We start from the raw sequence: 14,873 nt of genomic DNA, 5'->3' as shown, positions 1-14,873 counted from the left end.
AGCCCAGCGCATGGGTCCAAATGAAAGCAATCGCAAAGCATTCAGTCCAGAGGTTCAATAAAATCAGACGTCAGACCGCTGGGTCATTACAGCTCAGGCGTGACCTTTAGCTAAAGCACGCAGAGCTGGGATTAGGACTCACGCGCAATAACTGCGAAAACAGTTTGATTGTTTTAGGAAAATGATGTTAAATGGCATAGCAGGGACTACATAATTGCTCTTCCCCGCAGCGAGCGGTTAGGGTTTCATTTCTTGGGGGCTGCTGATGAAGAAAATGATACTGGATAGAACCATAGAAGAAAAAAAAAATAATAAAAAATAACTAGATTTGCATTTCCTAAAGGAAATATCTGTGCTTGCAAGGCAGCAGAGAGTGCTGTTCAAATTTTAGGCAAAATAATACAAATATAGCTTTAGAGCAATGGAGAAAGGCTGATAGTAACACGTTAAATTAATGAATAAAGAACGTAAGAAAGAAAAGATCAATCACAATAATTTAATATGTAAATCAATTAAAAAAAGGCCAATAGCAATTGTGTATGCAAATATTACATTTACGTTTTTTATTCATTTAGAATAGAGAGTGCTAGAGGGTCAAATAAAGATGGAAGATATGTTATTAAATATTTGTTGTTAAATATTGCAATGACATTCTCAGTTTTTATTAGAATTTGAATGCTAAACATTCTTTATGTTATCTTATGTTATGTTTATGTTACATTATTTTTTACAGCTCATGTTTTTTTGCTGCTCTTTGTGTACTGCAGAAGTTTTGAGTTTTGAAAGTTACAGTATGTTTTAACAGTGCAAGCTTTTTTTTTTATCTCAAAAGATGATTCCTTATAATGCTATTTCTGAAGAAAAAAAAACAACAAAAAACATGACACACACACAGGTCTAAAGTTTGCATACACCTTACAGAATCTGCAGAATGTTAATTATGTTACCAAAATAAGAGAGGTCATACAAAATGCATGTTATTTTTTATTTAGTACTGACCTGAAAAAGATATTTCACATAAAAGATGTTTATATATAGTCCACAAGAGAAAATAATAGTTGAATTTATTTCAAAAGTTTACATACGCTTGATTCTTAATACTGTGTTGTTACCTGGATTTTTTCAACAATGTATGATTTTGAGATCCACCTTTTCACACTGAGGACAGCTGAGGGACTCGTATGCAACTATTACAGAAGGTTCAAATGCTCATTGATGCTCCAGAAGGAAACACAATGCATAAGAGCCGGGGGTGAAAACGTTTTGAATTTTAAGACAAGGGTAAATTTAACTTACTTTGTCTTCTGGGAAACATGTAACTATCTTCTGTAGTGTCTGAAATACAGTGCTAAATGAAATAAAAAATATGACAAAAACAAGACAAGAAACAAGAAAACAAGAAAAATGTACACATCTCCATTCTATTCGAAAGTTTACACCCCCGGGTCTTAATGCATTGTTCTTCCTTCTGGAGCATCAGTAAGAGTTTGAACCTTCTGTAATAGTTGCATATGAGTCCCTCAGTTGTCCTCAGTGTGAAAAGATGGATCTCAAAATCATACAGTCATTATGCTGAAAAAACAAAGAATTTGTGGGACCTGAAGGATTTTTCTGAAGAACAGCAGGCAGTTTAAATGTTCAGGACAAACAAGGGAATCAAGAACAACTATCACTAAATACAAAAAAAAAAAAAAAAAAAACAGCTGTGGATTATTCAGGTAACAACAGAGTATTAAGAATCATGTGTATGTAAACGTTTGAACAGGATCATATTCAACGATTATTTTCTCTTGTGGACTATACATAAATGTCTTTCATGTGAAATATCTTATTCAGGTCAGTACTAAATAAGAAATAACATGTATCCCTCATATTTCTGTAAAATAATTCACATTTTGCAGATTCTGCAAATGTACGTAAACTTTTGGTCTCAACTGTACATATATATGAGAAAGTTCACTACAGTGTTGCACTACACAAATAACAATGCATAGGAAAAGAACAACAGAACCACTGAAAATGTTATTCTGAGTGCAAAAACAGAAGTGGGTCTTAAAGCGTCATGCGCAGGCCTTGTCTTATCTCACTCACAGCATGGGTGCATCTCGGGTAACAAAAAAGCTGCAGCATCATCAATTCCTCCTCCAACACTTACCTCATGGCATGACCAATCAATAAGCGTTCTTCAAAACTCATTGAGGGCCGAGGCTGGGGGAGGACAAATGGCCCCAAACGCTTTCCAAAAGCTCTCTAGAACACTCAGTTATCTTCATTTTTGCTCCCTCAGGCTAGCTTTTATGTGGGCAGGCCAGAAGCCGGAATGATCCCGGGGGGATACATTCTAATTAACTGGCAGGAGCATCTGTACCTCTCCTGTCCTCTCAGCTGCTTTGAATTTAAACCTCTGTGAGCTGAGCAGGTCTGGCTCTTTTCCAAAAGGCAAACTAAATACGCTAGCCTGTGCAAACGGATTTTAATCCACGTATTACTTCTCTGAAACATTAGACACCTTTAATATTGATTTCTATTCAAATCACCATTGCACCATCGGGCTGATACAATGCAAAGCATAATCCAACGTACATTTAAGTGGTTTACATGTAATGCCTCTCAAACCATAATCCTTTAAATCCGTTATATCATCAATAAAATGAATATGCAGATACACCAATATCCCAGTAAAGCATCCCAGTGGAAACCAATGACTGCATTAGAATCTGAACCTTTGCCAAAAACATCACCTAACAGCGAAATTTATGAATTTTGAATGATCGTACAACACATTTTTCTTTTTTTTTTTTTGGTAAAAAAAACTGTTCATAGCCAAGTTAATTTTGCTATAATTAGACAATGAGTCCATCAATCATTGCTGCAGCTCTACATAGGATGGATGGATAGAAAGACATGAGCTCTGCAGAAAAAAAGATTTAGGTTTAATATAAGAAAGTCAGATGATGATGACCTGAAGTATTTGATGGGAGCAAAAAAACAAAAAAACAAAAAACAAATTGACGTGAAAAGTGGCAGAACTATAAAGGTTACCAGCCTCCACTGTTTTCATAGTGGAGAGCTCTCTAAAGTAACAGTTGTCGATAGTTTAAAATATATATATATATGTATTAAGAAGAACATGATCATCTAGGATCAAGTGGGCCAATGGCACTAATGGCTTTTCAGCACCAATCTGGCTTTTCGTCTGAGGCATATGCTTCAAAATCCCCCCAGAAGGGTTGTGATTCATCTAAAATCCTTAAACCAATCAACCCCGTAGCTTATTTTCTAAAGTTTCCATCTTCCAAGAATCTCTCCATATCTAGGTTTTCCTGTAAAGGTTTGAAAGTGAGATCTCGGGCTGAAAAATCAATCCTGCTCTCGGGTGTGTGATCCTTTCCCCACCCCCCTTGACCTGAGAGATGACCCAGCCAGTGGTGTCTGGTCCCTGTTGAACTCAATAACATCACTACAGTGGCCATCTGTCTGATTTTAGGTTGGACACTCCAGTTTTAAAATACCATGTCTGCCTTCCGGCATGGCCAGCCTTGAGCCAGATGCCCATTTGTCCTGTCACTCTTTTATACTTTATTAAAAGTTATACAATTAATGAATAAATACATTTTAAAATATGCTGTTTAAAGTAATAAGTGACATAAATTTTGACACATTGTCAGTATTGTTTAAAAATGTTTTGAACAAATTAGTTGAGTCGGTGATTCAACGATCCATTCACAAAGACAGTTCTTAACTTGTCTCAGATATTTCTCCTACAATTTCTAATGAGATTTTTTTTTCTTATTAGATATTTTTGGTCTTGTAAGTATTTGATGAGAACTCATATTGAAATCACTCACTGACATTTGAATCTGAAAACAGTTTGAGGCATTGTTGAGCTCTCTTCTGAAACTCTAGAGAAGACAAGTTTATTGGAGCTCTTTTCTTGATAGGAACTTTGAGAAGCAGGATATCTGAGCAAAAGTCAACCCAGGTTCATTGAAAATACATGCTTGTGGTGATCTTTCTGCAACGCCGATATTGCATCCCACATTTTGTGGTAGTTACAAACTTAAATGTCCAGTGAATGGTGGTAAAATGTGCATTCAATACATGACACATTTGCCAAATTTTTTTTAATATGTTGCTTCAGGTACGTATTGAAGCGGTTCAGAATTCAAATGTTAGGTGAGTGTTGCTAAAAGGTTAATGCTCTATTTTGCTGGAAAAACTTATTATATACAACAAACACAACCCTAAACCTACCCAATTTCACAGGATTCATCACTGTAAAATGTAATTAGTTGACTTTCTTAGAAAAAGTTTGGAAACTGATTGCCTTAAAAAAAGTGAAATAGGAATAGTATGTTGTACTGACAAATGCTTACTTAGTATAGTTTACTTACACAAGAGTTGTAGTGACTAACAAAGAACTGTTGGGGGTACTTGGTTCTTTACTTTAGGTTTACTCTTGACTTAGTATAGCTACTCACTGACTCCCAGAGTGCATTGCGGCATGAATTTGAAATTGCTTTGCTTTACTGTTGTTGTTAGTATTTGCCAATTTCATTTGCTGTCTTCTGTCAGGAGTAGCACAACAACAACAACAACAAAAAAGCTAATAAAATGGTTATTGATACAGTTAATAAAAATAAATAAAATTGAGTTGTTACCATTGTTGTGATTTACGTGCTGAACATTGACGTCTGTGTGTGACTCATGCACATTACCCTAAATATTAAAAAATTGTATCAACCCAGTTGAAAGCTTCTTATGGTGTTTATATAAAAAACTTAAATTGTAAAAGATCATTAATCAACATGAAAAATACACAACCTAATGATTTAATTAGAATACAGATCAACTTTTAAAAGCAACCTATTTATTACTTTTCTTTCCTTGAAATCAAATAACTCTGATTTCATGTTGCATTGCTGCATCAATAAAAAGAAAACTATAGTAATATAAACAAAGTTCCAAGTGCCCAATCAAAAGTAACACTATTCACTATAATGGTGAGTATTAAATATATATATATATATATATATATATATATATTTTTTTTTTTTCAGGAAAATCAACATTAATTTGTGAAGTAAGCTTATGTGATGTTCTCTGAAATATTTCAGTTGTTTTGAAAATTCAACATTCAAGATGACTTTGGAAAATGAGTGAATGCAAGTAGTGAAAGAAAGATGTGAGTGAAAAGTCTACTAAAAAATGCTAAAAATCTCAAAAACTTTCTTTTCTTCTTCTTCTGTTGTCATGTTGCACATTAGCAACACAGTGCATTAATGTCATTGGTTTCTTTATGGTTACTTGAATATTTTAAGGAAACATCACTCAGTGCAGTAAGTAAATTGTTTTATTTGCCTTAAAAGAAGCTGTAACTTAATAAAACCTAGTAAGTATAATAACTAAGTAAAGATAACTAATTATATCTAAGTAAGGTAAACTATTGGTTTTACAGTGTACCGGAGCATTTCACCTAACAAGTGCAACGCCATATCGTGTGAACAACTGAGCAAAATCCATACACATGTGACTGCTGTACAAGCTGTACATGTGACATTTAAAATTAACTTTTTTTGGTAACACTTTATTTTTATTTAATACAGAGTAATTACCTAATTAAGTACTTATTAGTAGCTGTTGTACTTACATGAAACAATATGTACTTACCATGTAACTAAGTTATGGAACAGCCTGTAATTACAGTTTATAATTATGTAGATGTAATAGGCAGCTGCTGTTATACGTATGTAACAGACTGACTCTGTTACACAGCTACATATGGAACCAAAAGACTGTTGTGTTGCATACTTTATAAAACGTAATTAAAAATGTAAGTACACAGACATAAGCTACTTAAAATAAAGTGTATCAAGATTGTACTTAAGTGTACTTCATGTGCATCTATACTGTACACCTTATACAACTGCACCTTAGTTTTATTTAACCCACCAGTACACAGCTTAAATACATGTAATATCTTTCTAATTACATTAAAATTACAGAATATTACACAGGCATAAGCTACTTCAAATAAAGTGTATCAAGATTGTACTTAAGTGTACAAGTATTGTGTAATAAACTGTGCGAAAGTCTTAATTAAAACTCTGGGCCTGTCAATCATAATTTGAATGAAAAGGAAAGTTTCACTGCCTCTAGTGCACATTTCAACTGATTTTTTTTTTCCAAGCACATATTTTCAATGAGCCTGGGTAGGCAAAAGTCTAATCATATTTTCATCTAGAAAAAATATAGAAACACATTTTATGTGTGTTTTCACTTTACTTTTGTGGCAACTACTGACACACTACAGGATCATTTCATTCTTAATGTTTATTGTTTACAGCTTTGCTTTGTTTCAGTCATGTCTAAGCTCAAAGTACATCATGTTCTGTGATATGTTTGTTCTTCCCATATTCAGATTCGGGTCCCTGTGGTTGAAGAAAGAAACGTGGTTGGTTCTAAATTCAGCAGCTGCAACTTGAGCACATTCGACTATCAAAAGTAGAAACACGAGTGTGGATTACTGTTAGTGTATTTTTAATTAAGATTTCGGATTACCCTCTTTACTCTGTTTGACTATTGCCTGTTCCTGAATCCTGTTTCATTCCGTCTCACTCTGTTTGCCTCCTGCAGTACAACTCTAACCCTCTAATCCCATTAGATTGTTAAAGTGACACGTTAAACGCTCTCCAGAGCCTGTGAGCTTTTAAGAGATTTTAAGGCCCCGGTCTTTAGGATTTACCTCAGATGACTCCAGCTTTGTTTTATTTTGAGTCTTACTTTTTCAGCATGCGTCTGTTTGCAGGGCTAAGGGGATTGCTCTCTCAAAAATGAATTCTGTCATGACGTGAGGGTGAGTAAATTATTTTCCATTTTTGCGTGAACTATCTCTTTAAGTCTGTTATTAGCCATTTATACATTGACCTTCATGAAACATTCAACCCTGAAACATTTCATTGTGAAACAAGGTTGGCACAAAACCAGTTCTGAATGAGTCATATATGATGTTGATGATGTATTTATTTATTTATTACTTTTTATTTTAATTTGTGATTTATTACAAGTCAGACCAAAACTGTACAGTGAAAATTATTCTTCAAAGGAGTACACTTTACAAGAAATTACTTTCTTCTAAAATGTCATGTTTCACTAACTCATTTAATTCAATGTGCTACTTGCCATTTCTTTTACAATTATATGTGAAATTGTTTCTTCCAGATAAAACTTTTTATTTAAAATGAAAGTTTAATTGATTGGATCACTGATATAAGATCTTCACTAAAAAACTAAAAGTGACAGACTAATATATTTGCTGAACCAATTACTTGACTGTTGGACCATTTCAAGATTTTTGCCAGGCATTTTCACCTCTAAAATTATGGACTGAATGAATTTAAATGTACAAATCCATGCTCTGAAGAGACCTATTCTTTATGCTTCATGGTGTCAGATCTAGCAAGGTTTCAGCGAAGCACTGGCTCTCAACGCATTTTAATATTTTTCCTCCCACACTCCAGACACATCCCGGCTCTCTATTTAGCGCTGCACATTGTATCTTAAAGTTAGTCCCAGACGTCATTTATTCATCCCACCATGTCCCCTATATTAAGACGGACAGGTTGATGTCTTTACTTGAACGTCAGCACCGAAAGCCCAGGTGGAGCCAATGCCCCAACAAAGACCCCGTGAGACTCATCGAACAATGTGCACGTTCATATGCAGTCATTACAGAGACAAACAAATCCTCCTGGCAATTGCATCAAATCCTTCACCAAGCAGATATTGGCATTTTGTACCATTTTGCAGCACTGTTTACCATATTCACACATACAGTAGAATGACACATGAAATGTCACTCCGCTTATGACAGGCCGTCATGCTCTCACCGAGTAAAATGACACATCTTGAGTGTAAACCCCAGATCACAAGCTAGTTTTCCTCTTGAAAAGGCACAAGCCCCTCCGCGCTCCCACTGCAAGGGCACTGCTTATAAATTATTGCGATGGGTTGACATACTCAGTATAGCAGGGCAGTAAAAGCTGTCACCATTGCTCTTCGCGAAGCTTAACTCAGCTGTTGAAACCCTCTGGAGGCCGGCTCCCATTCGCAGTCTGTGCTCGAGATCACAAAATGCAGATGGATTATGGTGAGCAGAACTCTATAGCGCGGTTCTCCTGTCTGGAATCGGCTCTCGCTGCAGGTCTCTGAAGGACCGCGGTCCAGAAACTTATCTCGCCTATCAGTGTCAGCAGGGCCGGGGAGATTAGTTCAATTAGATCCAGTTTAGCCAATGCATGCTGAGGTCGGAAAAGGGATTAAAAACATGGCTGCCTCGGGGGGCAATAACACGGGATTCCCGCTGTAATTTCCTTAATTCCTCTCCTGCCTGCTCGTTTTCACCACTAAATCTTTGCAATGTTTAGGAGAGGTACAGCTGAAGGCAAAGACAAGGTACAATTATTTCAATGACTTATTGAAAAGAGACAGATTAAGTTTTCAAGGACAAATCTGGAATAAATTCAGATTATACATGGCCACAAGGATGACATAGGGGAGTGCGGGGCACATACTAACATGGGGTTAATTGTGACACAAGTGGTTTAAATATTTCCACACATGCTAGCATAATCAAATGTATACTAATTACTAGTTGCCATATCAACACTATTCAAAAGCCTTTTGAAGATATCGCTGAATATTTATTTTACCATAGTAAATGTATATTTCTGACCTAAGTAAAATTTTTAGTATTCATTTAAAATGAGACAAATCTGCTATTATTTTAATCTCCAATCTGTTTTTTATCAGTTTCGCAAACCAGCAGAAGACACAAAGCAGTTTTAAAGTCCATTCGCGCAGATGGGGAACGTTGTAACACTGCGTTACAATCTGCCCCGCTATTATTAAACTATGCTATTCTATGATATTAGCCATGTAATTTTCACTATTTACTTTAATGGATTTTAATGAGAAACCAGAAGAAACAGGTGAATAAAGACTAACAATTGGTGTTTAATGTTCATAAGTTAATATTTCAAGAAATATAAAGCATTTTGGCTCGTTTATGTGTCTCATGTTCTATGAGAGCTGTGTGTGGAGGGAGGGGGTGTTTTTTTGAATGTCTGAATGTGTTTCATCTATTTGCGCACATTGTTTTGAACTATACTGTATAGCTGTGTGTTGTGATCGGGGCCATCCCATGCATGGTTGAGATGTGTTCATTGTCAAACTCCAAAATTAGATTATTTTTAATTCTTAAAAAACGCCATTATTTTATTTGAAAAAGTTAATCATTTTATTTTATAGACAAAATAGTCTTGCCTATTTTTTATTAGATCAGGTAACATTTTAAGCTGTCATATGGTAGTGTTACAATGTGCCCCTCACATGTTACAATGTAACCCACCTACGGGGCATGTTGTCACATTTCACTTTCTTTTGATGTAAATAACAAAAACGTATACACTGTAATTATGAAACAAAGCGGCATATTTGTACTAGACAAATGTAAAATTAATGTGGATAAAAAAATCATACTCTGAACCCCATGTGGATTTACGAAAAAATTAGAAATTTAAAAAGTGTTAGGTTGTGCCCCGCGCTCCCCTATTTTGCTAAAAGAAGTATTTTAGCACTTCCGGTTTCATCATCCTGAGGTCATTAGGTTTATGACTGGGTTAAATGCCTGAAATAAGGTCTGTGGTGAACACAAGCTCTAGATAATTTCATGTTTTAATCAACACAGCAATTTATATAAGAATGCTTGATCACACTTTAATTTGGGGAACAGTTATCTTTATTAACTATGACTTTTGCATCAATAAACTCCTAATTTGCTGCTTATTAAGAGTTAGTAATGTAGTTGTCAAGTTTAGGAATGGAGTGGGATTAAGGGAACTAAAATATGGTCATGCAGAATAAGGCATCCACCTTTTCCTGAACGCGGAAGTCTCGCCCGCCTAGAACATTGCTTTACATTTCCAGTTTTTGGTGTTTCTGGTCAAATTAACATTTTCTAAGCCGATAATATAACTTTATGGTGCAATCACTTTACAGTGTCGCAATGACCGTCTTTTTTGCTGTAACTCACCTGTCATAAATTGAATGAGTGGGAAGATGACACAAAGTGACAGATAGCTGCATTAAAAACAGATAAGGGCACATATATACAGCTCCCTACGGGGCGAAGTTCGTGGGATTTGTCCACAAAATGATAAGAGCACACATTATTCTAACACATTATTTATTATTTCACAGTATTTTACTGTAAGGGCTTTACGTCATGCTTGTTTTTGTTTGTCATCGTTTATGCAAGTCATACAGCGCCGGATAGGGACAGATTTGCTGGTGCGCAAAACAAGTACTTTACAGGACTTTCTTAATACATTTATTGTTGTTGTTTTTTACACCGTTTTAACATGGGTTCTATGGAGAAACACGAGAGCACCCAAACATGCATGGTAATAAACAACTAGTTAAAGGAGAAGTCCACTTCCAGAACAAAAATGTACATATAATGTACTCACCCCCTTGTCATCCAAGATGTTCATGTCTTTCTTTCTTCAGCCGTAAAGAAATTATGTTTTTTGAGTTAAACACCCCAATTTTGAACTTCCAAAATACAGTTTAAATGTGGCTTCAAATGATCCCAAATGTGGTTTTAAATGATCCCAGCCGAGGAAGAAAGGTCTTATCTAGCGAAACGATCGGTTATTTTCATTAAAAAAATACAATTGATATACTTTTTAATCTTAAACACTCATCTTGTCTTGCTCTTCCTGAACTCTGTGTATTCTGGCTCAAGACAGTTAGGGTTTGTCGAAAAACTCCAATCGTATTTTCTCCCTCAACTTCAAAAATCATTTCAAAATCATCCTACATCACTACAGAAGTACTGACACAGTATTTGCAAAGTGAACATGCAAAGAAGATCAAACACCCTTAACAAAAAAGGTAAAACAGTGATATAGGATGATTTTGAAGCTGAGGGAGAACATGAGATGGGAGTTTTTCGACATACCCTAACTGACATGAACCGGAACAAAAACAGTCCAGGCAGAGTAAGACAAGATGAGCGTTTGACATTAAAAAGTATATAAATTGTATTATTTTTATGAAAATAATGAATTGTTTTGCTAGATAAGACCCTTCTTCCTCGGCTAGGATCGTTTACAACCGCATTTTGGATCGTTTGAAGCCGCATTTAAACTGCATTTTGGAAGTTCAAACTTGGGGCACCATATCAGTCCATGATATGGAGAAAAATGCTGAAATGTTTCCCTCAAAAAACATAACTTCTTTACGACTAAAGAAAGAAAGACATAAACATCTTGGATGACAATGGGTGAGTACATAATCTGTCAATTTTTGTTCTGAAAGTGTACTTCTCCTTTAATTGGTGTAAATTTTGTTCTGTTTTTAAGAAGGATATTCAGGAGATAAGGAAAAAAAAATATATATATATATATCATAATCAGTAGGGACTAGAAACTGTTTAGTTATTTTACATATTTTTCAATATATCTTCTTATATTTTATTTTAATACTTAATAAAATAAAAAAAATAATACTTTGCAATAAACTTGATGCTTTTTCACTAAAATCAACATACTCCACAGATTTGTATGTATAAAACATTTTTGCCTCGAATCATATGCTGTAATGTTATGATTCATCTCAAAGCTGGCTGTTGTGCTTTGAGGCTTAGAACTCTATTGAAAGATTTTCTAAAATCACTGTGGAGAAAATGAATAGAAAAATACTTTCAGGAACCTAGGCTGCAGCAAAAACAGCTAGCTACTGTTGCACTCTGCTGATCTGTAGTAGTCATTTTGGTCTTTTTCAAAAAAAAAAAAAAAAAACAGCATTGACAACATCATTTGCCAAAGTAAAGCAAATTGAATTATGTCAGCCATGGTAAATGAGTGCTAAATAAATATATATTATGGATTACATTTAGACGCAAGAGATTTATAAAAGCAAGTGAAACAAAAAAAATTCAATGAGTAGGTATTAGGCTACTGGAGCTAATACATTTAAATTAGCGCTAACGAGGACATTCCAATTCAGGGGCTGATTACCCTTCACAGACAGACATCAAAGAGCCGCGCCGATCTATTAGAGACCAGAGAGAGGAGGACAGTTGTGCTCAAATATCTGCTCACCCATTCAGTTTAATTGTACGCTCGGAGAACCCATCTACACTTCTGTCAGGTCATCCATGTGGAAACGACACGGTAGACTGATGGACTTCAGGAATATTAATAAATCAGGCACTGGATTCTTGCTAAATCTACAAGTCCTCAGATGCAGAGCTTTATGGGTAGGGAAGAGACATCAAACCAGGCAGACTGCCAGAGAAGCGAAGAAACAGGCAGGGGGGAGATGCAGACTTTACCTGCTCCAAGATGACATTGATTCTGTCCACTTCACAGTCGATGAGGTAGCGCTTCTCCTGTCTCCTGTCCATTTCCTCAATGATGCGGCGGAACTCCTGGGGGTCCGTGATGCTGCCCACCGACCGCGCTGTAACTTGCCAGTTGTTTGCCACCGCTGCCTCCATAATGGCTTGAAGAATGGAAAATCCTGGCAGGAAAACAATCATTTTTTGCGTTAGCTCACACTCCAGAGCTTCATAGGTGTTGACATGCTGTCACATAAAATATATTCGCTGTGCGTATTCAATTTTCCACAAATGAAGTGTTATGTATATACACAAAGAGAATTAATGTGACTTTGTCATTTTGGATTAGATCTCTAGGTCGTCCTACAGCAGTTAAAAAACAACTGTGCAAAATACAAAACATCTGCAATGCAACCTGAGTTGAATATAAAACAGATAGTTCTGTCTCAGATGCTGATTGGTCGATACTGCATTCCAGCAATGGTAAAATACGCATATAGTAACAGCTATGACATCAAACATCTGTTCACCAGCCACATGCATTACTGTACATCCGTAATACACCGATTTAATTTACACTAAGTGCAAATAGCAATTAGATTCTACTTACGCTAAGTGAAAATAGCATATTTAGATGCTAGATGCTATTTAGATGCTATTTACACTAAGTACAAATAGCTATAGATTCTATTTATACTATGTTAAAATAGTAGGATTTTCAGCTATTTATGCTACTTATTTCAAATAGTGACAATTATCTGCATGTCAGTATTATAGTATATTATAAAACAGTATGCAATAATGACGTATTGAATGTAAATTATAATTTTAATTCAAATCATTAAATGGATGCCACCTTATTGGGACAATCCCTCCCTACACCTACCCTAACCCTACCCAATACTTTATTTTCAACTTTTTGAATAATTGAAAGTAAATGCCTTTCCGATGTGATATGAGATTTGAAAAGGGTTTTTAATAGTTTTGCAAAATAGGTGGATCTGAACCCTGGTCGATCGTGTCAAAAACACTATGACATGCATTTTATCATCTATGTTTAGCAATCATCTTTATTAGTGTCGATTGGTGGGCGGAGTTAGTGTAAAAAGCCTCTGCCAACAAGGCGGGCTATTTGCACTTAGTGTAAATAGACACTCTGAATAAGGCAAATAAATAGGATGAAATGTTGTTGTTCTTATTATTATTTTGTATACTTACTTGCAATTTAAGAACATCATTTAGCTATCAAACATTATGTAGAATAGCTTCCCCTGATTTTTTGAATAACGAAATATTACATTTCGTTTATAATGAACATTATGAGTTGATAGATGGACAGGTCTAAATTGGCTTGTATGTGGTTTGCTAAAATGATTAACTTGGTTAAGCAGCAACAATATTAATCCAATTATACAGAAAACAAAATCATTTAATTAACTTTCAAAATAACATTTTTGTCACCGTTGTTGAAAAGACCCAGTGTACTCTGTTGTAGAACATTCTGAGAGTGTTTTTTTCTTCTCAGATTTAAACGTGTTTTAAAAAGTGCTGATTTTTAAAGGTGATAGCCAGAGTAATTCACTGCGGATTATGCAAATGCATTCATTCAGGGCCGAGATCACGTGCCGTCACCCCTCTAAAGCCTTATCGCAGGCGGTGAACACAGGCACGAATGCAACAAAGTCAACATTTTTTGGCAACTCCTCTATAGTGCAGATTGCTCGAACTTCTCTTTGCACTTCCTCTATTCAGGCTTTGCACGGCTCAGTTGCTCTGCCCGGCCCAGGTGGCGTGAAAAGCCCTGTGTCTGCTCTCCCAGCATGCAGCTGCCATCGCACCGCTCCCACCCCATTAAATGACTTTTCAGAAAAACGCTACACAAATGGCTGAAAAAAAAAAAAAAAAAACACTATACGACCCGTCTACAACAGAGGAGCAGGACGTGCCAGCCATCACAGGACGGCACCGAATGAATGGATGTGATGCTCAGCACGTCTGACATGCTCATCTGCACAATGTGTCCAGTTCATAATATATGAGGGGCTGTATGTGTGTTTGCTCAAAGCAATCTCCGGGAAGCGCCGCTTTTTCTGTGACTTGATATTGACTTAAAAATTAAGAATTATGGTTTGTGATGCACAACATTTACATGCACTCCCTAGCGCTCTGATGGGAGAATGAACTTGAGAAATGGGCTCTCAGCAATTTTATTTTTTACCTGTACGCTACGGTAGGGATTACTCAGTTGAGTTTAATTCATTTACAGTCAACATGATGTATGCCTGTGGAAGAGACTTTAATATAAACTAAAATGGTCTTACGGCTGTGTGTCATCCTGATTTTTTCACTCACTCTAAAAGCAGTGAGAGTCTGTGAAGATTCTGCTATGCAGATTATTATACTATTATACTAAAAAATAGCATCATATTATTACAAAATAAAATTAAACATTGACATATTAGAGACT

General features: G+C 35.7%; 1 protein-coding gene across 6 annotated transcripts in view; it reads right to left on the bottom strand.

Annotated features, from left to right (window-relative positions):
• The window catches only part of gria3b (glutamate receptor, ionotropic, AMPA 3b), a 138,380-nt gene that overhangs the window by 51,995 nt on the left and 71,512 nt on the right, over nt 1–14,873 (bottom strand). For all 6 annotated transcript variants that reach the window (XR_007829065.1, XR_007829064.1, XR_007829063.1 and 3 more), the window contains exon 4: nt 12,401–12,588. Coding sequence is in view for 3 of the 6 variants with exons in the window: in XM_051127675.1 (XP_050983632.1) it covers nt 12,401–12,588 (188 nt within the window). In the remaining 3 variants the exon portion in view is untranslated. The remainder of the gene's footprint in view (nt 1–12,400; nt 12,589–14,873) is intronic.

Source organism: Labeo rohita, chromosome 14 (assembly GCF_022985175.1).
Source record: "Labeo rohita strain BAU-BD-2019 chromosome 14, IGBB_LRoh.1.0, whole genome shotgun sequence".
Classification (NCBI taxonomy): Eukaryota; Metazoa; Chordata; class Actinopteri; order Cypriniformes; family Cyprinidae; genus Labeo; species Labeo rohita.
The sequence above is the reverse complement of the archived record's forward strand: the minus strand, read 5'-3'. Positions and strand labels throughout refer to the sequence as shown.